The sequence below is a fragment of the Opisthocomus hoazin genome, chromosome 10, assembly GCF_030867145.1.
Source record: "Opisthocomus hoazin isolate bOpiHoa1 chromosome 10, bOpiHoa1.hap1, whole genome shotgun sequence".
Classification (NCBI taxonomy): domain Eukaryota; kingdom Metazoa; phylum Chordata; class Aves; order Opisthocomiformes; family Opisthocomidae; genus Opisthocomus; species Opisthocomus hoazin.
The window spans coordinates 32,289,170-32,314,934 of NC_134423.1; the positions used below are offsets into that span (position 1 = coordinate 32,289,170).

Below are 25,765 nucleotides of genomic sequence, written 5' to 3' on the forward strand. Positions count from 1 at the left end.
AGGACGCGCTTCCAGTGCCGCCGCAGTGACCCTGCTGCGGTGGGGGGGGCTGCATTTGGTTGCCCCTTGCAGTCCTGCTGGCAAAGCGTCACGCGACTGATTTAATGGAATGATTACACGGCTGAGCGGGGGAGAAAAGGAAAGAAAAATAGCTGAAGTCTGATGCCTGAATGTTGCAGTGAAGTGTCTCCTAATCCCCTAATAACAGGGTAAGCTTATGGTAAAGGTAGGTGAGGACTTGCGTCATTCCCTAGCTTTCAGGTGCGTGACCAGCCAGGACGAACCACGCGTGAGCGGCTGCAGCAGAGCCACCAGCGACAGCCGAGCAGCCAGAATGCACCTTCACCATTTCTCCACATGGTGCTGTTCAGGGTGTGATTTTTCAGCTCAGCTCCCCAAGGGATCATGGCCTTGTGACCACCAAAGGAGTACAGGCGAGTCCATTCCCAAAAACGTCAAACGCAGCAGCTGACCTTAACCAAGTGGAGCAGAAGTGTGACGAGCACCTACGAGCACTGTCCGCAAGGACAACGGGTGGTCATCAGGCTGAAGACAGGCTCAAGGGACGGAGAGGCTGCAGCCCCAGGACACAAACCCAACTGCAAGCCGTCACTCTTCTCCAACTGCCTCCCGGCCGATCCTGGGGAATGCTGTATTTGGAAACTCCGGCCCATTTTGTCCCTTTCGATGGCTCTGCCCACAAGACCGAGGGAGAGGGACCTTGGTGGCTCCAGAGCTCTGGTTCAGTCGGAGGCAAGCAGACCTCTGTCACAGGCCTGATGACATTTGGTGCTCCGGGATCCAACATCCAGGCCATGGGGTGCCTGGGGGCTGCAGACCCGGCCCCGAGCCGCTGCCAGCCCGGCCTCTCGGTGGGGTGTTTGCGTCCACCTTGTTGAAGAACACCAAGTACCTAAAAGCTGGAAGCATTCGCTTCATCCAGTTTGCGTCACTGCCACCTCCCCGCTCTGTGATTTCTGTGAGAATCTGAGCGATGAAGTGGAAAAGGAAGATACACTTTGTCTGAAGATAATAAATTTAGAAGAACGTGTCTTTCCTGTAACAAGTGGAATGATATATGATACTATGATGTGTGTTAGCTAGGAAAAAATATTAGTTAAATTTATCCTCCTTTTTTTGTTGTTACCCATTTACCAGGCTATATAAATAACAAGAGACATAACTATAGATCAAATAATGTCAACAGTTATATCCTCACCACGTCTGCAGAGTTTCGTAAGCTCACTATGCTGTGAGGATAATGATGAGACTGCCAAGAACAGTGCAATGATTTGGAACGTGTCAATTATAAAAATACCACGTATTGACGCAGGACAAAGTAAGTTAAAGATCTGGATGAAAACAGCTCCGTATTATTCCCACCGTATAGGTGAGGCAGTTAAGGCACAAAGGAAAAAAGCACCGCTCGGCACAGCTCTGAGTCACAGAACTGCCGCCTTCGGGGAAGCCAAACGGTTCGCACTGGGGAGGGATCTAAAGGTTTCTGCTTAGGAGGAGAAGCAAATAAAACCGAGACAGATCAGGCCCTGCGGTCCTTTTACAAAAGATACCCGCTGGAATATGTGTCACATATTAAAAATCAGATTCAAAGCAAGACCAGCTTAAAAGAATCTGCTGTAACAGGTTTAGAACATAAACCGCATCTGTTTTTCTTCTTGCTTGGCCCCCAGGACCCTTCATTTTTCAAACGCACACACCCCACTTCTTTTCCTTCCGTTTTAAAGGCTGAAAAGTGACACGAGAAGTGTCTTGCTTTATAGAAAACAGAGTCTTCAGTGAAGGATAAGATCAGCTACAAATCATAAAAACAGTAGCCAGAGCGTAAATATTTAATAAAAATCTTTATGATTCTATAGACTAGAAATGATGGCAGAAGAAACACAGATTTGCAGAACATGAGTTCTCTTCCAACTGTATTTTACAAGATTCAGCCTATCAGTACATTGACATTTTTGCAAGTATCAAAAAAATAAAGCAAAACAGTATTACATTACACGGTCAAGACAACCAAAATCGTGGTGTGCTTCACAAAATCTGTACAAGTTAATCCTTAGCAGACCATCCTCGCTTCCTTCCGCACAAAAACGCTCGCTGCGTATCTTCTGGTGTTTTTTTTAATTCTTTTTTTTTTCTTTTTTTACAAAATTATGACTACCAGCTAAGAACATGATGCACCTACTCATCAGCCATTTATCAACTTGTTCATCAGGATTTAAGTATCAAGAACCCAAGGTGCAAATCTGAAATGACACGGGCTTGGTGTAACCCAGTTTTTGAGAACAGGCCTTTACGTCTTCAGGACACACAGTGATGCTCTTCTCCAGCTGACGGAGTTTGATCCGACAACTCTTTTTTTCCAGAAAAACTCTCCTCCCGTGAACCTTCCCTCAGCTTCCCCTCCCCAGCAGCTCTAACTGGCCTAAGCCCTGGAGCCCTCACTGCCACGATCCCGCTTTCTCCTCTTCCTTTGCTCTATCCGTTTCTGGCCGGATCAGCTCCCGGCGCAGGCTCACCCCGCGGCTGCAGGAGCCCCCGCGCTGGCAGCAGGCAGTGGGTGACAGACGTGACCCAGGAGGGAAGGGAAAGCCGGAGAGCAAGGCTCGCCGCGCTGCCTCACCCGGGCTGCTGGGCAGCTCAGCGGCAGGTCCAGCTGCAGACTGCTCGCAGAACGGAGCTGAATTCCCGCTCAGCTCCCGTCCTCCAGCCGGTCTTTCTGCCTGAAGACACCGCCCAACACCTGCAGTGGGTGACTGCCCCCGGGAAGAGGCACTTGTCTTCTGAAAACGAAGACGTTTACCTCGCTCTCAGGAGGCGAGGGCCATGAACAACGGGCTGTGCGCTGCAGGCTGACGCTCCCCGCGTTGCCTGCGTGACTGCGGTCGCTTTATTTCTTCTTGCGTCAGTCTTTGATAAGGAGTTTGAAGAAGTTTAATGGCATGAAACATGGAACCGGCATGACTGCAGACCAAAGGCACCGTCTGTCGTCTTTGCCACGCAGATCCACACAAGTCCCTTCACCAGAAAAACACTGCCCGTTCGACCCAACGCTCTCCTTGCAGTGGAAGACGTTATTGTAGTGGGAAAGTGGTGAGCTCCTCTTGGCACAAACTCGTCCGGCTGCGCTGGCATCGCACCAGCGGGTAGCGTCAGGGTTTTAAATCGACAAGAGGTTGCGAATGTTTACTTTCTGGCCTTGCCTTCTTGAATTCTATGAAGTTATAATTTAGCGATCTGTACTAGACCCATTTCAACCGTGTAAGCATTAACTTCACATTGGGATTTTAGCTTTGCAAAGGCGAGCTCTCCAAGCCTTCCACTGGGACACACAGCACAGCGAGGGGACGAAGAAGGCACGGTTAACTTTTCTAATTCCCCACACGCAGGCGTACTCGGTGCTACCCCAGTCCTCACCCAGCAGCAAGAGGAACAGCAGCAAGGGTCACACGACTGGTGCAGCAGCGACAGGCATCCCGTGGCAGGCAGGGCCTTGCCTTAGGCTTCGTGTAAATTGTGAAGTTAAGAATCTCGTTATCTACTTTAATATACTAACGATACGCGGTTGATTGGAGTTGGTTTAGAGAAAGCAGAATAAAGGGTAGGATTTGCAAGGTAATGATGTAAGGAAGCCAGAACCAGAAGGACAAATAAAGGGACGTGGGTAATTGCTCAGCAGAGTCACAACATCGTTGTGTTTCTGGACGTCTTTCCGCACGGAACAGGCTCTGCTGTTGAAGGCAGACTCGGTCTGCGGGCCGACGTTGCTGTAGTGTCGGTGGCAGACGGGATGACGGGGCTTCCACCCACTCCGCCTTCTCCTCCTCCTCCACTCCTCCCCTGGCCCTCTCTCCGTCAGGGCTCGGCGCCTGTCCAGCAGCGCCAGCCCACGCGGCAGGACGCCTGCGCTCGCGCTCCAGCAGACTGTCCCCACCGCCCCACTGCCCGGGCAGCCGGACCCGCAGCGTGGCCTTCAGTTCGCCGTCAGCAAGACCCAACTAGCTTTGCTAACGCGTTTCAGTGCTTTGTCTAAAGAAGATAGGTCTCTGCAGCATGCCTTTGGTTGATACCACTCTTGTTTTGGGAGATCTTTAATCAGATCTTGAAACATTCAGGCTTTCCGATACATTTCAAAAGTAATGAAAAAATGTTCTCCTACGTAGATGGAAGATGAAATGAATCAAAGGTGGAAAGGAAGCCAATACGACGAAGGGGAACACTATTCTAGCTATACAGCAACTTGAGGAAAAAAACAGATTGACCATGGATTGCCAAAATACGCATGAAGGACGTTATTTTGCTGTCAGAACCAAGAATGCTCAGACCGAGAACAGAATACACATGGACATTTAAAATTAATACACAATTACCACGATCAAGCAAAAGACCACAAATGAAATCATTAAGACCTTTGGAAATAGGATGTTGTTTTCTAAAAATACATAAAATTGGAATAAATGATACAGCTACAAGATTAACTTCTTCCGCTGTGCAGTCCTACATTCAAGACTCGAGTAATGCACACGGCGGGGGCTCCCCCGGTTAGCAGTGTCAATTCTGGTGTCCACAGTTCGATCCAGGCTCATGGCAGGGAGACCGGTAAAACGAAAATAAAACTTCACGGATTATAACTCTGCTTCATGCAAAGACCATTTATGCCAGAAGTGTTTTGACATTTTTAGGAACTTAGATTTTGAAGAAGGCAGACTCATTCTGCAAAGAAAGTTCAGAATGATAAATACCAGACTTGCAGCACATTAAAATATGAATATTTAATATGTTTACTAAGCAGTCTCTGTTACTTTTGTTGTGCATCTATGTAGAACTAAATCCCTCCGTTTACATTTTGATTCCCCTCACGGATCTGATCATCACAACACAGATACAGCTGTAAAGTGCAATGTATGCTTTGGTTTCCGTCACTAACGAAAGCACTTTCAGAACGGTTTTAGCCAAAGGTAGGACCCACGTGTTTCGGGACGTTATTGGAACAGACGATCGTCTCTTTTCACAGTCAGAGAAGAGCGATGAACTAAACAAAAACCATTTCCTTCTGGTAGACCAGCGAATTTTAAAGCCATTCTATTCTGTCAATTACTTTGAGAAATTTGGAAGAATTCCACATTAAACGAGGATTCACTCTTAAACTAATGAAAAATGCTAGATTTGGATTTACATTTTAAAGAACAACTAAAAAATGGTTGGCAAATCATGTAGCAATTCAAATACAAGCTGACCATTGTCAAAATCTATAAATATTTCCAGAACCATCTTATCAACATAAAAACAGGAAGGAACGGGGATGGTTACAGGGTTCACACGTCTGCGCAAAAGCATATATAAAGGTAATGTTATGTACATTTTATTTCAATAAAGACATAAGACAAACAGCGTAAAGATGCCCAGATGCCCTAAAGATAAATACATTTAAAAGATTCTCATTAAAATGAATCTGTAGTATTTCTTTCCTGCAAGCAAAATACCTTTCTGTACATACAAAAAAAATCAGTATTCTGAATTGCAAATGTTTTCACTTTTTTGCAGAAAATCTGCCATGATGATTTTCTTTTTTTAATGAATAAGGATTTTCCACAAAACAGGCTTGCTCTACATGCTATTTTTTTTAAACAGTTCAGTGACACAATGTGCTAGCTACATACACAACAGATAATATAGTAAGAAAACACTCAACCTGATGAAAAGTTAAAATCTTCATTAATACACTGGAAAAAGTTGACATAACTCATGCCTTTTAAAATCAAAAATACAAAAATTAAATGTTTTCCTAAAAAGATTTTCCTTATTTTAAGGACTTATTTGAAAATGAAGCTGCATGTAATTTGTACAATAAAATTGTACAAGTAAACAGGTAATATACATAAAAAATTAATTGACATACTTCTCAATTATCAGTTGTCCACCTTTAATTTCCAATACTGTACTTTCTTAACAAGCATACAAAATATCAAACTTCTCTTTAGAAAAAGTGCCGTTCTGTGACATCTTTTACACAAAAACAGTCTGAGCCTATGGCGTGTTAATGCAGTCGAGAGGCAAAGCATCCTAACTTTTACAAATTATACCTTCCATAAAAAGCCTCCTGAAAAGGAGATTACACACCATTATAAAAATATCAGCCTCTTGTAGCAGCTGCATTAGAGACCCAAGGCTGAAAGACTATTTCCATATAGCATAGAAAACCACTCTGATAGCCGGCTGCCTGCCTCGCTGGCGGGGAGTGCGCTGTACCACAGGATTGTGCATAGTCACTGCCCGGTACCGGCGCCGTCCCACAGCGCCTAAAACTGATTGTAACGCCGAGTGTCACAGCGGTACCGCAGCCCATGCCAAACATCTGGAAATACTGAGCCACTGCGCAGAACACTTCCATCTCGGAGGAAACAGAAGGCAGCAGTAATTGCATCGCATCAAACCTAGCGGGTGACCAGACTAGTTCTCCTTTCAAGATCTGCGTGCACAGCAGAGTCTGAGGTATTCCTTGTCCATCGGTTGTTTGTGCCACTGCAAGATATCGTCTGTCCAGAGTACATGCCATCACAATGGTTTAAAATATTCTGAATATTAGTAATTCTTATATTCTTCTTATCTAGCCAGTCTCTTGATTTTTGAAAAGAGTTCAACTACAGTAGAATATTACAGAAAGAAAATATAAATGCAGGTTTTTTTTTCTTTCTAAATGAAACTTACATGGACTAAAACTAGAGAGTATTTTTAAACAAATATACAGTATGCAGGCAGACGAAGCAGGAAAACGGCCATCCAACTGTTTAATAAAAAACTACGAAAATTTGGCTATTTCCAGAAAAACTATGAAGCGCCTCAACTAAAAGGAATGCATAATGAAATTCTAATCTAATACAGGTCAAAAATGTAAAAAGGTTATAAACCTTAACAGGAAAAATAAAACAACTTTTACTGGCCATTCCTGTTGAAATGAGAATCTTAAAAGTAACAGAAAAGTGGCTACAAACCCACTTAGAGCACCGAACAGAGAGAAAACCAGAGTCCATTTTCAATCTCTGTTATATCATAAAATCCTGTGTTTCTACAGGTCAAACTGCTGGTGGCAGAAACAGAATTCTTTACAAACTGCAGATGTCCTGTACATAAAAAAATTTCATTGGAGTCGCACTAGTTCTAAAGACTTTTCTGTTCTAGCCTACCTACTGCGTTGTACGGTATTGTACTGAATGTATCCAATCTCAGATATATAAAGTCTCTTTCTGTAACCCTTGATTATTGTTGGGCACCAAAGATCAGAAAAGCAAGACGGGGTACAAAAATGCAAAATTTCAACAGTAATGGCAATGTTTTGTTTCAGTCCAAAAGGGTCCTGCATTTTCTCCCCCTTCAGCAATTAGAGAAAAGGCTTTAATCCGGGGGTAGCAAGTCATGCAAACGAAATCTGTCTCTGATGTGAGGTCGGACATCTTCATTCTGTGGGGGGGGATTAAGGGGCAGGTTTTAGGAGAATGAACGCATCTATACATCAGATTTTAACAAGGTCAGTTTTCTAACACCGGTATTTTAATATAACAGCATATAAGCCATGAATAGATGTAATTACAAGACTTACAGAAATAACTACGTACCAGTCACAACAATTATGGGGTACTTTATTTGCAGTTTAAGAATAAAGGCACGCATCACAGCCAGTAATAGGCATTCTTTAATCTAAATGCCCACAGATTCTCCGTTTCAGTGTGACTGACGTTACAAGTCTCCATTTCTTCACTAAAAGCGCAGTTAGAAATACTGACATTCTGCCTTTCGCTATGTAAAGAACTCCTTAGCCATACCTGAATTACTGCCCAGAGTATCCTTTTCAAAGAGAGACATACCTGACTCTTAGCAGTCAACGACTCAGAAAAATCATAAAATACGTGAAAATACTTACAGGAGCTAACTAACATTGGGGGGGGGGGGGGGGAAAGGGGAGGGAAGAGTCAAATAAAGGAAGCACTTACCAGCTCTACAAGTTTCTCCAGAAATGGAATCAATTTTAGGAGTTCGTTGTCATTTTTATCCATGAACCAGCTTTCTATAGGAATTCCATTTGAAAGCTGAAATAAAAAAACCACAATCATCAACATATGATTTATACTTAGTTTATCTAAAAATAGGACTTGTGAAATAGCATTTTGGGAACAACACTTCCAAATTAGAGTTTATTAACATGTATTTTTTCCTCTAAAGTTTGTATTAAAATTCACTTCCAAAACATCTCCTTCCTTTGCATACATCACTGCAAAAATTTCCACACCAAAGCTGAAATAGAACTAGCTTTAGAAGTTCTGCTGCACTGAAAAGTGTTGGTATTTTGAGAGAACTTTCTGTTCAGACACACATGGTGCTAAGTGTGCGCTGGCGCTACGCAGCCTGTGCAAAGGAGGCCAAGTCCCACGGGGTTTGGGCTTGCTGCCTCTGCCATCTAGGTGGGCCGTTAGAGACCCCACTCGGCGCTGCGCTGTCTGTGGGTCAGACTGCTGGCCCAGCGACACGCCACGCTTCGGGGCAGACCTCAGTCACAGGGTAGCGCTTTGTCACGTTTACGCACAGGCAGTTTTCACAGCTGCGCGTCACTTCAACCAGAGACTTGTTGTTCCTCGTGTCCCTGGCATTAAAAGCTCAGTCCACAGCAGGGTCCAAGCAACGGGCTTGGCAGGCTGCGTGAGAAATCCAGCTGGCTGGCGACACAGCCTGCGCACGCAAGCAGTGACTTCGTTTGCTCTTGGTCAGCTCTTCACAAAAGTAAGAGAAAAGCAGCAAACCTGAGTGATTTGGTACAGTTTGGTTTGTAAACTTCAACACAAATTTAAGTGTTAACTTAAACCAGAAGTTAAATGAAAACGTAGTGTTTCCCTGTCTTGCTTCAGAACGATTTTTCCCGGATCTGGCAAGTTTGCCGACAGCAGCATCCTCACCTGATACGCAAAGGCCTGCGGTGAATTGTCAATTATGATCGTTTTCGAAAGATCTCTACCAAGAATGTTTAAATCCTTTATGTAATTTCCTTGTACACAAACACAATGCTCACGGAAAAGTCGATGCCTGTGATTAAAGTAAAATACTAATTAATGAGACAAATTTGGGAAAGAAGAGTTAACTTTGCCAAATGCTACCCAGGTTTTCTCTCTTCCGACCTACGTGGCTCCTTTTAAAGGACTGTTCCCTTTTTTCCATTCTCGTGGTAAAATTACTAGTAAAATTACTAGTTAAGGTGATTTTATATTAATCTAGTTCTGCAGGCAGTTGTTTGCATTTAAACAGAAAAGCTCAACTTCAGATGTAACAAATATTTGTCTACAGAATCTTGCTTTCTAACCAATTTTGCAGATGGATTGACAACGGGCCCCAAAATACTCAAATGGTTTTGCAAGGCTCCAGGATCAGAGATTAGCTCTGCACAGGAGCCGATTTACTGGGTTTTATTACCCCTCCATTCTGCTCCAACTGTTACAGCACACGGCCTCCCGATGCCACGGCATGCTAGAACACCAATATCAGAAGAAATGTTTTCTTTATTATGCGACCTCTGTTCGCAATTAACCTATTTCAGTTACTAGAGCTTGAAAAAAGCCTGGAGGCCAAAACATTCCATCAACTTCTTCTTTTCCAATTAGTCTATTCTCCTTTAATTTATTACACAGGAAATACATAGGAAGTGGATGGGTAGACTAAAAGGACTCAGATTAAAAAAATACCAGGAATAAAACTAAAATTTCACGGGATATCAACATAATTATAATTTAAAAATAACCTGCAAACTAGACAGATTCTGAGGTTTACACAGTTGCATGACAATGCAGTTTCTTTCAGGCTGCTTACATTTTTGAAGGAAGCTTTTGAGAAGCTGTACATAGTGTGCTTCACCTCATACAGGAGCTGAGCTCCTAAAGTTGCTAAGCAGGAAAATAAGCTGGTGCCTCAGCAGCGAATGACTTTATATATAGATTGTGAGTCACGCGTGTGGAGTGCCTGACAAGCCTACCTTTAGGCTAATGTCAGAACTAATCATGCCTTGATGTCGGCGTTTCAGTGGCACATGAATCACAACTAAATTCATACATCACATGAATCCTTCTGCAAATTCTTAGGATTCTGCTCGACTGTATATTTTATTCTCTTTTTCCTGTTCCTCCCCAGTTCAGACTGCAGTCCTGAATCATCCGTATCAGGTTCTCGGAGAAGGACTTCTAACGCTGCGGCTGCACGCTTGGACTCCTTTTCTGGAAGTTCAGATACCTTCCTTGCTCACACACCCCGCTGGCTGTGCCATTCCCCTAGGCGCAGACACTCCAGGGACTGGAAGTATTTCGGTCTAGCTTTGTTTGCCCATCCAAAACGCGCTGCTAAGTTTACCAAAACCAAATCGGGATCCTGTTGCGCGTGCCACAAAAACCAGCAACAAGATGACTGTTCCTGGATTAAAACGAGTGAACAGTTTATCTTTATGCTCTTAAGGAAGAGGAGTTACGATGTGCCTGAACTCCCAAGGGAAACCAACGGATGCAACCACTGTCTCAGCCCAAATGGTAACTTTACTATCCGTGTAAACAAAATCAAGTGTTCCCTGAAGAAGATGACAATAAAATAATGCAGAGTGTGCTTTGCCAGCGCTGCGCCAGGTACAGCCTTTATACGGTTCTGACTACAACCACGTAGTGGTGTTTACTGCCTTCACTTGGGACACCCTGTGTAGGGTGACTCCCTGAGACGACCATTCTGTGGTGTCAACTTCCCCACCAACCAGCCCACCTCCCAGATGAGAATGACAGAAAGAATCTCATCTGGCAGGACTGCCTTCTGCCTTGGGAACTGTTCTTGAGAAATGCCAATCACTTCCAAACAAAGCTCAGTATTAAGAAAAGACGTGAAAAACCAAACCAACTCTACTACAAAACCCACAAACACATTATTTTGTGATTGAGTAAGAAATAAAAACATGCTGACTGTAACGATAACTACACAATTCATAACTTACAAATAATACATCAAATTTGAACAGTTTAAAAGTAATTTAATACTTGGTTCATTTTTTTTTTATCCGTAACATGTATTCCAAAGCAGCTCAAAGACGTGTTTGGCACCATGAGCAAGCCTAACGTGCTACAGAATTAATGGGTACGGTATTTTGGCCACAGAGGGCAATGTAAAGCTGTCTGGGCTTATCTTATCACCAAGGCAATAATTCAATCACTTCATTTCATTTTTCTCTCACTCTTAGGCCAGAGAAAACCACAAAGAATCAGCTTAGTGAGACACACTGCAATGATGAACATGTCATAATCACTTTTTGCATCACACTTGTTAGCAAATAGTAGTTAGTTTGCTTACAACAGGTATGTTCACAAGTCGTTATTTTTACCTGACCAGTTGCTTTTTAGGGTCTAGTATGTTCAATAACTTGTCTGCATACACCTTCTTAGAAGCAGTAAAAAGAATGATCTATGGATTAAAGGGGGAAAAGTAATTATTTTAGATATAAGTATGTGAATGTTATTTTAAAATGAAATGCAAAGGCTATGTCTAATTGTTTTTACCTCATAAATCTGAGACATACGTTCCAGGAATTCTCGGAAGAATGGCCTTAACCGGACATAAACCTGAAACAGAGATGGACTTTATTAAAGATTCAAACTACTTCAGCTATCACCTGCGCTCCTAAGCATCAGTCTGTAAAGATTAGGTCAAAACGAGCACTAGGAATAAAGTAAACAGCAAAAAATTAACCTGCTACAGAATAACGACTCAATTAAAACAATATTAATTTAGTTTGCAGCCTAAGCAGCTATAAATGAAAGCGTAAGATGATAAAATTAGGCTTTACAATTTTACTGGAAAATTTTATGGAATTAGAAATAATGTCAATTAAAATAGAAAAGTTGGACAATCTCTACGGAAAAAATGAAACTGGTTGCTTTGACTTCACATTTTGGATCAGCTTCCACCAGCTGGGCAGCATCAGTTCAATTACTAGGTAATGTATGCCAGCACATAAACTAAATAATCTTCTTAATAACCTTCTTCCACTAAGAATTACACATTGAATATGGGGGTGTCAGAAGTGATTAAAAAAAAAAAAAAAACCCAAAAAAAAGGCTTTAGCTGTTTCCAAATTTCCATAAATTCCAATTCCACCGGCAGAAAACTGCTCGTATACATAGATTATTCCCTGTAAAAAATTGAAGACTCACGAGGAGAGATACCAAGGTAGGAGAGTTCTGCATCTCTCTGATTTAACTCAACATACAAGACTTGGAGGCATCTATAAAACGTGTAGCTTCAGAGCAGTGGCCCAGCGCCACGGCAGATGTGAGGGCACATACCAAGCACTATTCCACTCCTCTGGTACAACACTCCAACTGCTGCTTGAACGGTGGCCTGGATCTGGACGCGACCTAACCCACCAGCGAGGACACGCTAAGGGGTGAAAATGACGGCCTTATCCTCTGCTTACCTTTCGGTTCAGAGATTGCCCACATACAGAATTACAGTTTTGAGGAAAGAGTTACTGAAATATCCAGAAAGAGAAGGGAGCGTACTGAACTTCTTGTCATTTCAACCAAGGTAATTTCAGCTGGATCAATTTTGTAAAAGTCGGTTCGGCATAGGCTTAAATTTACCTTCAAATCACAGTACACCTTCACAAAGGATTGGTATCGCTTGAACTGAATTGTATCAGATGTATATGTGGACACAACCAAGTGACCAGAGGGGAAGAAAGGGGGAACAGCTTTAAGCGAATACAAAACTTCATATTGCTAGCACATGCTGCAATACATCTTAGTCCTTTAAAGGAAGCACATATTTCTAAATCAATATGAATTTCACTATTTAGCTTAAAATTTGGTAAGGCTTTTATTTGTTTCTTTCTTAAAGTGTCTGAAGTTCTGACTTCAGTTCGCAGAGTGACCAGTTACTACAGTAACACTTCAGTTTTCATCCTTTTTCTAGACTAGAAGCAATCACCAAAAGCAGATAACCCTACCACGCCTGCTAACAGGACCTCTGTTTCTCGCATGCGAAGACACATTCGCTGACTGTGCAGACAATGTCTGTCTGCTGCCCTTCTCATTCTGGCCAAGCCACATTTGGAGGCAGTAAAAAAGTAAAATCAGCTATCAAGCACGGTTTGGAGAGACCACAGCCTGTGCTTGACAGGTCTCTGGGCTGCGTTCAGCCAAGATAATGACTGAAAAGCCAGCTTTCTAAATACAGAGTCTAATAGAAGCGTGTCTTCACACTACACCTCCTGATGGCACTAAAATCTGTGAAAATGATGCCTCGTCTTGCCGTAATAAGGTAGTGAAGCTCTGCCTGAAGACTAGATGGCGTGTTTACCTGACCACGAGAACAGATGCCGCGAATCACCTCCGAGTCTCCAGGTGAGCAGACGCCAGGCAGCACGCAGGCTGGCTGTGACTAAGTTCAGTGCGAGGTGTTCACCCTGAACCTCGCTCTCTGTCTAGCCAGCGCACAATGCAGCCTCCCTGCTTGTGACCCAGAGTCTAAGGGAAGGCAAGTTGTTCTTTGCAAATGCCAAAAGGATTATTCTGTTCCTGCATTTTTCCTGAGTAAATATTTACTTTATTGCAACCTAAATATTTCTTTTCAAAACTAAAAAGTCAGTCACAGAAAGGATATGAATGCTTTCCCTGCAAACAAGATCACGGTTGCTAATAATGGTAGGTGAAGAGGATGATATTTGGTTCTAAGGTTTCTTCAGGAGCTTGATTTCAAACGAACAAACCTATTCTCTGGTACAGCAGAAACACAGATGTCATTTCAGAAACAGTCTCTTCAACATCTCGTCTACAAACTCCCCTGGCAACCAAAGCAGTAAGCTAAGGTATCTGTTGATATTTCAACAGACACTAATATAAATAAAAACATTTTCTATGTAATTTATTGTTCCTTTTAAATCTGGATTGAATTATATTGGTCACAATGGCCAGTTAAAAGAATTTTAAAAACAACTCAATTAGATCAGAGAACAGTTATGGCTGCTTGGGTTGCTCAGGCGTGCATACTCTTTCTGGTCCATTTTTCAGTTTGTTTAGCCTGTGGATAACTGCAGCATCTTTGAACCGTGTTCTGTTTTAGATTACTGCCACGCAGCTGTAAGCGTGCATCTATCTTTACATAACATCTATTTTAATACCACCCTTTCTCTAAGAAGTTCAGATGGGAATGCAAACAAGAAATCCAGGGAGAATGATTTCTTTGTAGAGTATGTATTTCTAATCACAGCTTATCCACACACGTATATAATTTAACAGTGACATCGATGGCAGATTCACTGGTCTGTTTTTACCGGTCTGTGACTCTCTGGCACAACACAGGGAAGCCATGTCGTTACACCCAGCTACGACGAGCTGACACAGAACTCCAGGTAACCAAAGCAGAAGAATTAAGTAACCAAAGTACAACAGAACGCATCCATCACTCTGATGAGTAAATCTAATGTGAAAGATAATTTCTGAAAATATAGATAGAAGTCTAATAATAATTTTCACCATTTTTCATGACTGAAAGTTTGCTAACAGATACACGTGACGACTTCAAAGTGACCTACACTCATAAATGGGTAACACATATGAAAAGCCCTCTCAAAGTTTTCTGGTGATTTTTTTTTGTTTTTTTGGTTTTTTTCACCCCAAATGATCATCACAGCCCATTATTTCAATGGCACCAAAATCTAAATATGCAGAATCAAAATTGTCATTCAATGTATTCCTTGTCCCAAATATACAGGACTAATTCTTTGAAGGTGGAATCAGAAGGACACATTATTCTTTCACGCATTAAAACACCCCAACAAAACCCACGTATTCCACTTGGTGTCAAAATCTCTGAAATTACAAGAATGAATTTCAATATACCTGTAATGTATCTCTACACCTGATGATTTTACCATCATTTTCCATGGGAAAACGAGAGATGGGTTAGTTAACCTGCCCCTGTGAAGCTGCACTGACCCACTACACGCCCAAGAGGAGCACTGCAGCATGGCAAGACCCCCTGCCCGGCCCCGCTGCATCCACGTACCCCGCCAGACACCAGCACCAGGCTGACCTGACTGCTCCTCGGCTTACCTGCAGGAGCCTTGACACACTCTGCTGCACGGACAGATGGCACGTGCAGACAGCCGTAGTTCAGGCTGCACGAGATACACACGATGCACAGAGCCGGGTCTTGCTCCAGGCCTGGCAGCAGGCTGGACTTGTCAGGTAAACACGCCCAACTCATTTCTGCCTGGACCATGTCTTCAGCGACTCGAGACGAAGACCATCTCATAACCAGACAGAACTCCCTGAAGTATAGCTGGCCATGGCTCTCCAAGGGGCAGAAGTGCAATTCTAGAGGTTCTGCTGAACTAAAACGAAGTCTTCCCAACCTAAGACCAATTTCTTTGCGGATGCTGCCTAAGATACCCTTAAGCTTCCTGGCTTTTCAGAGTCTGATGGCTCTTCTGTGATTTCCGAGAGACAGACAGAGTGGAGTTCATATGCAGGGAGAGCCAGAACTCCCAAGCACTGTTTGCCTCGTTCCACTGCAGTAACAAAGTAAGGCGTCTAAGTCGATGCTGGCGACGGAAAGATGGAATACATGTAACATTATATGCAACAACCTACGACTGACCTGTGGAGCTCCAGAACATCTTTCAAGGATCACGAAGATGAAAGAGAATTATTCTGCGATAGATCAGTAAGGATGCATTTGAGCTGAAGAGCTGAGTGAAAACATCTGCCTTTTGACTCTGGCCTGCTAATGCATGGAGGGGACCTCTGAGTGGAACAGAGGGGGAGATGATCTCATGTCTGGAACTTGAAGCCAGCAACAGAACAAAACCTCTTTACCACGGAAAAGAAAAAGATAAATTTCTTCGTAAGATAATCTGCTTATCTTATTGTGCAAAGTAATATAAAGAGTACAAAGTCTAAAGCCTACAGCTGAAGAGCTGAACATCTCTTTTTGTTTTCCAGTCAGATGTAAGATAGCACTTAGCAGATACGGTATTTACGAAAACTTAAGTTTTGCAAAGATTGTATTTTCACTAAGTCCAAAATTTAAACATTGTCATAATGTAGAGATTTTTTCAACCAAGAAAACACAAACAAATTCATTGTCTCAAAAGCCTGATGTAAGTAAGCCCAATTGCACCCATTTCACAGATTTTTTTTTTTTTTCTTTTAAACAGAAATCAGTAAGTGACTCATCCAAAGGCTTGAAAACACCTGTATGTCAGTGCTGGAATCACGTGGTAATTTTTGAGTTGCAGAAGACTGCTCTATACTCAGACATTAAATAGTTCTTCTCTTCTGCATAACTCCGGCTAAGCTACGACAAATAACTTCCGAGCAAACAAGCCCATATTGTTAGAAACCTTTCTTAAGAACAGACCTACAACCACTGAAACAAGCAACAACGGAGCCGAGCTCCTGGCTGTGAAACCTGTGCGTGACTCACAGGCCAGTGGGGTTTAGCTGTATTTTATAGCAGACCTTCTAGAACACAAGTCACTCTGATTCTCACCGTCGTAGTATCCCACAACGGCCACTTCTGGAGCATCGTTTGAGAAAGCGCCTGGTTTACCATCACACTGTCACCGCAAGAGCACTGCCCTGATGTCTTCAGATGGGTAAGAAAACTGAAATGCTATGAACCCAGGCACACATTTGCAGTATTAGTCAGACTTAACGTGAGAAAGATAAGATATTCAGTAAGAAACTGAGCACTGAGCTAGGTTCTACCCTTTCTTAAAAAACAATTAATAGATAATTGTCTAATATTTTTGGAAAACCTACATGAAAGTGGTACCTATTTTGATACTAATGGAAACATCTTCGGAAACATCTCTTTCACGTGTAGCTTTGTTTTCAGTGGGTTATATTATGCAATACTTTATATATAGTAACTTGCTGACTTCTACTTTGCTCAGACAGCTTAGTGTCTGCTTCTCTGTTGCCAGCTGAAATGCCTTTCAAAATGAAATACGCAGATGTGAAATTAATACAGGACTATACCAGAGGTGATGGTCAAAGTGATAAGCAAAAAATACATTGCAAATGCTGATAAATAGCTCATCACTGACCAAAAACTCTGAGAAGGGTATGACATACCAACAAATTTCCTTTCAACTTTTATCACGGGAGAAGATTATTTGTCTTTTTTCATATTACACCCTAGTTAAAGATGAACTCCACTGCATCCTTCAAATATTTGTCTTGCTTATTACTGTTACCTCGTAAGAGGTGAATGTTTTGTCAGTGTCTAGTGTGACGTAAAACCAGCAAAACAGAGTACAGTGATCAGCAGAGTGCGCTCAAAGACAGGGGCCGACTTTCTCAAGCTTGCAAGAAGCTCTTGTTCCTTGGCAGATGCAGGCTAGGCTCTAGAGAGAGCTAAGAGAAAACTTATCCCGGACCCACACAGTAACTGTACTGTACCAAGGGCTATACAGGCTTGTGTACAATGCCGTTAAATAAAGCTTTAGAAATCTGCTACGTTACTCCCTTCATTGACTTCAATTTCCTAAAGGCAAAATCACAGCTGGATCTCAGCAGAAACATACAATGACTAAAAGGACCACATCAAATCGTACTGAGATCTCCTACGAGAAGGAAAGAAAAAAAAATGAAGCTTTAGTCTTCCTGATTCTGTCAGCAGTATCCAGAACCTCCAAAGAACTAATCCTAAGGCTCCTTCCAAGTTCAGCCTGGAGGAAACTATGCATGGCCATCACCAAATAAGAGATAAGATAAACCCACGTTTAAAAATTATTTCAGCTTTTCAGATTCCAAGGGTTTTTATATGCAACAGCAAAGAAAAACATTCTTAAAATCAGGAAAAATACCTGGACAAGTGTCCTTTTAAGGTGCCTGATGACTGGCTCATTCTCCAAAGATACTACAGTGGGGTCCAATATCGTGCGAACTACATGGTGGGGAAGCTGTTGCTACTCCCAGGTACATCCCACAAAAGGACCTGAGAACAACAGCCTAGGTCAGTGCAGCACCTTTGGTAGTGGCTGGAAGAGAGCTCCTCCTTCCCATGCTTGTTCCTCTACAGTATGTCAATGTAACAGATACACAACTAACAGTACCTCCTACAGCAGAACAAACCCCTAAATCTGGTGGTCTCCACAAGACAATAAAAATCCACTCTAAGTACCCAGCAGACTCTCTCCAGGAGTAAAGAGGTAGAACTGGCACTGGCAAAGTCTACAGCAAGACCCCCGACCGAGACAGAAGCTAGCTAATGTCAGGCTCTGCAGACGCCTTCTACACAGCAAGCAAGGATTGAGCACTGCGGATTGGTTTTCCCTACCAAGGGAAGGAAGCTGACAGTCCGCGAGAAGCTGTACCTGGGAAATGAGAGTGGCTAAACCGAGTGTTCCTGCCTCCACCTGCTGGCATGGAGAACGGCTGCTGCTGCACCAAGCTCCCTCCCGCTCCCTCGGCCACCAGTGCTCGCAGCCGGAATCCAGGACCGACAGGACCGCGCTGCGCTGCGGCGGCAGAAGCAGCGCTCCGCTGTATTTATCATACAGGACAGCCCGCCTCGCACAATCTGACACCTGCAGCTCGCAGCCCAGACAGCTGCTAAATGCCAGGCAGTTACTTCTCTCTTTAAGCAAGATGATAACAAATCCACACAGCAAGATTCACACGTTAAACAAAATAAACAGGAACGTATTTTTCTATGCACGCTAATTACCTGGTAAATGACATCTTGAAAAAGAACTGGAAAAGTGAGTGCAGCATCTTCTAATTCATTTAGACTACAGTGCACTAATGTTTCATCCTAGTAAAGAAAAAAAAGATGGTATGAAAGAAAGAACAGATTGTGAAAAGAATGTTGAAATTAGAAGTCGTTTTCTGGGTTTTTATGCTCAGTTTAAGGTAGGTTTATTTAGTCTGGAAAATTTGTTTTTTGTGCAAGTGCTGTGAAGATTGAAGAAGAATTCTTAGCATGAATTACATATTTCATTATTCTTGCAGTTTTTAAGAAATTTCATTTAGGATTCTGTGCTATGGGCATAATTATAAGAAGGGATTTTAATTTTGCAGGCTATCCTGTCATTCAGTTCAAACCTGCATCTGTCAGTTTGAAAAATCTATCCGTTCACACGACCTCTAGAGGCCATGCCAGCTGATACTGTTCATGAGAAAACAATGTTCCTGGCATCATTAACAGGGTCTGAAACAACTTTCAAAACAGAGACTAAAAGAAATTATTCTAAAGACAAATGTATTTTCTATGGACATTTTAAAAAGTGGATTTGTGCACTCTAAGAATAAGAACATTCTAGGAGTTAAAAGATTCATTCTTCATCAATCTTGATGCAAGACATATGAAGCTGAATTTTCCTCTTTATTGCATCTCATCTTTTTCCACATTGGATGTAGGAAAGCTTTATGGGGACAGATAACTCTTTGTTTGAGATGATAAAAATGGTAACTTTTTTTTTGAACAGGATGTTAAGTATTCAACAAATACAGCAAGCATTCTATTCTTGCCACTATTAATTTTTTTAAAATGCAGACTATATTTAACTAAAAATACAAAAATTGTGTAACATTCAACAAGGCCTTTTCGTTTAAAGCAAACACTACTAATTTCAGCAACAAACAAAGTAAATGAAATGCTACATATTCCCTGCGTTTGGCATGTGTTTATGAAGATATTTACCAAGTCTAGAACTAATGAGAATTCTGGTGTGCTTCTTGTTTTCAGTGGAAGAGCTGGCTTCCTGTTAAGTTGTTCTTCTGTTAGTGGTGGAACATGTTTGATGAAATAATACCTGAAAAGAACACAGATGTTGCTGTAGAAATGTATATCTATTATTTAACTGGTAATGTTGTAGCCCAACTTCATATTTCAAAGATTTAAGGCTGCACAAGAAGTAAGTATTTTAAATTGAAAAAAACCCCACATCAATATACACTTATTTTTTAAGTTAAGAGCTTTTGGAATCCATTACCATAACGTAAAAATGTCCCAGCTAAAAACCCACTGTCTTAATCCAATACCCCAAATGACCCATTTAGTATCTTCAGCACAGACATTAGCACTTACGGATCAAAGACTTCCCAGTCTTCTTCATAGGTGGCTTCTGCATGAGCTGATGAGTAGCCACTGTCTGGAGATACTGGTGCTAAAATTCAACGAAAATGACCAAAACAAAAAATAAAACCAAAAACCACAAGAGCTAGTCTTATTAGTGCAGTTTTTACAAGTGAAAATTTGCACTTGACACACGAGTGCACGAACAACAAACTGTCCCTCCAGCCCCACCCTCTGCGTCCCATGTTTCCTCTGATACAGCCTGCACGCTCCTCCGGAAGCTACCCGAGAGCTGGATGTCACGCCACGCTACAGAGCTTCACGACCTGGCCGAGCTGGAAGTGCCCGTGCGACACAGCAAGGCATCCCTGCAGCCTCTGACGACCTGAACTCCCTGGGCGCACACTCCAGCCTAAGAAGCCAGCCTGCAGCTCACTCTCACCTTGCGTCTGAGGGGCCCTTCTGCAATGAGACAACAGAGCAGAGCAGAAGGTCTGGACTGGACCTCTGGGTCACCCATCAGCCCCTCTACTTAGAGGTTAAAACAACTTCCTTGAAAGGAGTCCTCAAACACCTCAGCACTATTTAGCTACCAACGTTCTGAGGGTCTAGGAAGGATTGAAGAATTTGGGGCCAGACTCTTTTCAGTGGTGCCCAGCAACAGGACAAGGGGCAACGGGCACAAACTGAAGCAGAGGAAGCTCCAGCTGAACCCGAGGAAGAACTTCTTCCCTCTGAGGGTGACGGAGCCCTGGCCCAGGCTGCCCAGAGGGGCTGGGGAGTCTCCTTCTCTGGAGATATTCCAGCCCCGCCTGGCCGCGGTGCTGTGCAGCCTGCTCTGGGTGACCCTGCTTGGGCAGGGGGTTGGGCTGGGTGACCCACAGAGGGCCCTGCCAACCCCCACCGTGCTGTGGTTCTGTGACGCTGGCCATGCAGAGGAGAAGCTGAATTTTATGGATGCAATTTTTGCCAAAAGAGATGTATGATGAGTCTTTTGAAGAAAATGTGGAAAATGAATGTAGGATCTGCATGTTTCTCATTCACCTCACCATGTTGTTCTAATATAAGATACCAAAATGCTGCAGATTTCTCTTTCGCCATCAGCAAGCCTAGGGTGTGCGTGTTTAATGGAGGGTGGGGGTGGGAGCGGTGCAGAGGGTTCAGTATTAATAAAAATGCCTTTCTTCTGGAATCTTTGTTTTCATTTGAAGAAATGTTATGAGGTCAACTGAGTTATACTGGGAATAGATAAGACTTGCCACAACTGTGAGATTCGTTCATAAAACAGACTTGTCTAATAAACATAAAACTCAATATTAATACTGTTTGCATGCCCTAAGGAAATGTGAAATATTAATATATACAAAATGCAGGTGCTAGGATTTCCCTAAGAGTACAAATTACATCCAGCTTCAAGACTTGAGGCCAAGGCAAGCACCCATTTCTTACCTGTAAGTGGTGGCAGGTCACGGTCATTTGTTTCCTCCACTTCTTCTAAGCCGTTGTTGACAGCGGATCGGACCTGCACTGCTTGGCTAGTATAAGCTGCTCCGTTGGTTGATGTTGCAGTACTCGTAGTAATCTCATCTACCTGTTCCATATCAAGCTGCTTGACTATTTCTTCAGCTTCGACAGCTTGTCCTGGAGAGTCTGATCCTGATGTTCCTGAGTTAAGAGTTCAGTACACTCACAGTCACTGTCTTTAAGCTGACTCCCCTATCAGAATACTGACAGTCATTATTAACCACACACAAAAAGGTTTCAGAATAATTGAAGATGGCTCCATTTGATTCACATCACAAAAATTAAGAACCAAACTGAAGACCAGAACAAATGTCTTTATGTTTGGGACAAGGAACTTAAGATGATTTTTTTTCTTTTCTTTTTTTTTTTTTTAAATAAAAGGTACGCCACTAGACGCTTACATCTATGAAAGAAATATTCTAATGCATATAAACTTATTGCTTCTTTTATTAATGATCAACCCTTCTAAGAATTAAGAAGGCCTTTTATCTGGTTGTAGTAACTCTTGGTCTGCAAATCAGAATGAAAAGTGTACTGCTGCTCAGAACAGCTTTTTCTTAAAAAAAAAAAAAATCTATCATTCTTAGCTTTAACACTATTGGCTAAATAATACTTACCATTTTTATTTGCTGGTGAAAAAAAATTGAAAACAGGAGAAAATATGGTTCCCAGTAATGTAGTTCGGGGGGGACTGCCAGTGGTAGGATTATCTTCTAATTTTCCATTTTGCTTTACATGTTGGTTTGTCATTTCATAGCTCCCAGCTTCTGTAAAAGAAGAGTTATGAAGTATAATACCATGCTTCTGTTTTTCACAGTTACATCCTCTCTTTCATTGTTATTATTTTCACTATAGGCAAGATCCCTCTTGCCCATCATTCAACTTGGTCGACAGAAAAATTAACCTAATTAAAAAAAAAACAAACGCAAAACCAAACTACCGATTTGTTATCGACAAAAAACCAAAATGCCAACTTTCAACACCATCTTAAGTTCAACACTTCAAATTAGGCAGCACTCTTTGTTTATACAAGTATGCTATAGATTAACAAATAACAGAAGTTAAATCCTTTAAATGGGCTTGATGATAAAGATGCTGCACACCTTTCACAACAAACAGATGTCAGCATCAGTGGGACTCCACTAGATGGAGAGGAGAAAGTGTCAGTGGAACTCCAGTGGCTGAAGCTCCAAACTGCACAAGTCCACAGTTTATTATTCTCCACATTTACACACACATATATATGCGTAAATACAATTACGAAGTAAAATAATTTTTAGTTGCTATCAGAGATAACAAAGGGTACAGAATTAAATAAGTCTTCACATTACAAAGCAGAACACATAAGAATTCAGGTTTTCTATAAATGTGCGTGTACAGTAATGTACATCCTAGCACTAAAAATTGCCATCTCCTGGCTGAGATCCAAGACACAGTGCTGAGACTGAAACGAAAGAGAAGTTATTTGCTTCACAGTAACAAGTCTTTGAGATGTCTGTCCATATGGAAGCAAGCAAATGTATTTTGTGCACATGAGCTGAGAACCTCTTTGTCAGCTGAGCCTGATGGAGCTGCACAAGTACTTCACACTTCCTATCGTTTCTATAGAAAACGTAGGGCGTGCCAGCTGCAACTCGGCGCCTGCGCTAATACGGAGCATTTTAACTCCGAACTCCGTATCGCTGTAACCGTAAGATGGGCTCAGCGTGCCCTATGTGCATCTCTCAGTACACTGGATTTAAGTCAACAGTTTCCCTTACATCTTTGAGCGTTGTCTGCACAGATCACACTACAAATGGGTGCATATCCATTACCTCTCCAGGGAGCAAAAAACCTTAATTAACAGTAGCGAATACTGAGAAAAGGGGGTTCTCCTCAAGCCATGTTACACAGACATCTGACAACAACCAAACAGGTCACACTCTCACACTGCAACCTTTCCATCACTCAGGTCACTCATTGAGAGCTCTAGCCTCTACCTAGATACCAGGTTTGCAAATCTTGCTGGACTATGCAATCTTTGAGACCTCTGCCTTGCTGACAAACTTGGCAGAAACCAGACAACAGGTTCCAGAGTTACTGGGGGAATGGAGAATGAAGGAATACTGACAAGCAGCACAATCACACAAGTCTTGTTTCTTAGCAAAGAAGTCTCAAAAATGTTTTTTTGAAGTTAGATTTGGAACCACAGCTGGTAATTTAAATTCACTGAACATTTTATCATGCCATTATTAGAGATATTAAAAAAGAAACAATCCTCACAGGGAGGTGATCAAACACTAGAACAGAGTTGTGGAATCTAGACCTTTGAAGACATTCAAAACTTGCCTGGACAAGGCTCTGAGCAGCCTGATCTAACTCCAAAGTCAGAGCTCACTTCAGGCTGGATCGACACTGCTATCAGGGGAGCGGGGAGCTGGCCCACGTGACCTTTAGAGGTCCCTTCCAATCGAAATTTTCCAATGATTCTATGACATAGACCTGTCTGTGTCTGATAAGTAGTTTTGATATTTAAGGACACACAGTTACTTCCACAAAGGTCACAAGGTGAGAAGTCATATTTCACTTTTTTTGTGAGAAAATGGGAAAAGAGCTAAATCGAGTAATTGTCATTGGCTTTTTAGAATAATAACACAAAAAACAGAGTTAAATTAGTTCCAAAATAGCCGGTCATGATCACATGTCCAAATTGGTCCTATGAAGATACCATGGGTGTGTCTGAGAAGTAATGCAACTGTTGCTTGCAGTCTTAGAAATCTTCTTTGGCTACTACTCAGCCTTGCTCTCAGTGAAGTCAGTCACAAACCCGTTAGCAACCTCCACCACTGAAGCAAAGTCCTCTATTAGTTCACAGCTGTAAGACTACTGAGGCACCATTCCACTGCAATAACATATGATTAGAATATTTACAAACCTCCATTCATTTGACTTTTCCGTCGTACTCGAGAGATCTGTTTATTAGGCTTTTCTCCTGTTTGAGGTGTGGATGTAATCAGGTTGTTATCTATATCCCGTTCAATTCTACTTCTTTTTGCAGGATTTTCTCTTTCTTCCTTAAAACAGAAAAAGGAGGGAGAAAGAAACATACTGAATAGTGCCTCTTTTCTCCACTGAATACTACCAGAAAATGTCAGGAAAAGTTTCACAAAAGATCCATTTACTGTTCCACTTCAATGTTGCATATTCTGCATCTGGATCTGGACAGCTGGAATTTTAAACTCATTTAAAATGACACAACTCAAGGTAAACAGCAAAGTATTGGGAAAGAAAACCATACTTGGAACTTCTGTAGTAGCAAAACTGTCTTTAAGTACTGCTTCACTGGATAGCAAATTTAAAAATATTTAAGTGCTATGGACTTGAGGAAATGTAGAGACAAGGCAACTAAAATCAGCTGAGACTTGATTTCTCTGCCTGTTAAATATACAGGAAGCAAGCTGCACAACAATACCCAATATGAAATTCTCCACCATGCTCCCTACATGAAGCGGCTTGCTAAATTGTACACGAGTACATAGCCTGTTGCTATTCAATCCGTATCAGACAGTGCATGGCAAAACTTAGCTGCTAAAAATGTTGTAAGCAAGGGTTATGACCCAATGGTTCCTCTTACCTTTGAGTAAATGACTGTCCTCCCCTGTGGCACTTACACGAATGATACAGAACCAAATATTTTTGCATATTTTCTGGGCATGAGTATATGTGTAGGCACGCACATTTAAGACGGGTTTCTTCCCCTTTGTGCCCAAAGACCTACTACAACTTAACAAAATGGCAATCTGACATCTAAAGCATGACCATATAGAGCACACTGAAATGTACAGCGCAGGGCAATGCAAGATAAATTGAACTAAATATCAAAACAAATAACAATGCCACAGACCATAGCAGTAGTTTCACATCTTTAAAAAGAAAAGAGGAAAACTGTTTGCGTGCTCCAAAAAAAGTAAACAGATCTTTCAGAAAAATTAGTCTAAAGCCCATGCTAATGTTACCATAGCTAAAAGAAATACTGACAACCACGGAAATGTATTAACGTCCATATCAGAGGAGAAGCAAACACCACTGATCCCAAGAGCTTCCTACTGGCAATATCCTTGACCAACAACCTTGGTGAGAACAATCAAATTAC

General features: G+C 42.1%; 1 protein-coding gene across 2 annotated transcripts in view; it reads right to left on the reverse strand.

Moving 5' to 3' along the window:
• Nucleotides 1-1,838: 1,838 nt before the first annotated feature.
• Nucleotides 1,839-25,765, reverse strand: part of CTDSPL2 (CTD small phosphatase like 2) — a 48,948-nt gene continuing 25,021 nt past the window's right edge. For both annotated transcript variants that reach the window (XM_075432147.1, XM_075432148.1), the window contains exons 3-13: nucleotides 24,548-24,686; nucleotides 22,251-22,400; nucleotides 21,559-21,774; nucleotides 20,122-20,200; nucleotides 19,735-19,846; nucleotides 18,760-18,846; nucleotides 11,580-11,642; nucleotides 11,405-11,484; nucleotides 8,961-9,087; nucleotides 8,004-8,099; nucleotides 1,839-7,473 (exon numbers count right to left, since the gene is read on the reverse strand). In XM_075432147.1, the coding sequence (XP_075288262.1) occupies nucleotides 7,408-7,473; nucleotides 8,004-8,099; nucleotides 8,961-9,087; nucleotides 11,405-11,484; nucleotides 11,580-11,642; nucleotides 18,760-18,846; nucleotides 19,735-19,846; nucleotides 20,122-20,200; nucleotides 21,559-21,774; nucleotides 22,251-22,400; nucleotides 24,548-24,686 (1,215 nt within the window). In that variant the 3' untranslated portion in view covers nucleotides 1,839-7,407. The remainder of the gene's footprint in view (nucleotides 7,474-8,003; nucleotides 8,100-8,960; nucleotides 9,088-11,404; nucleotides 11,485-11,579; nucleotides 11,643-18,759; nucleotides 18,847-19,734; nucleotides 19,847-20,121; nucleotides 20,201-21,558; nucleotides 21,775-22,250; nucleotides 22,401-24,547; nucleotides 24,687-25,765) is intronic.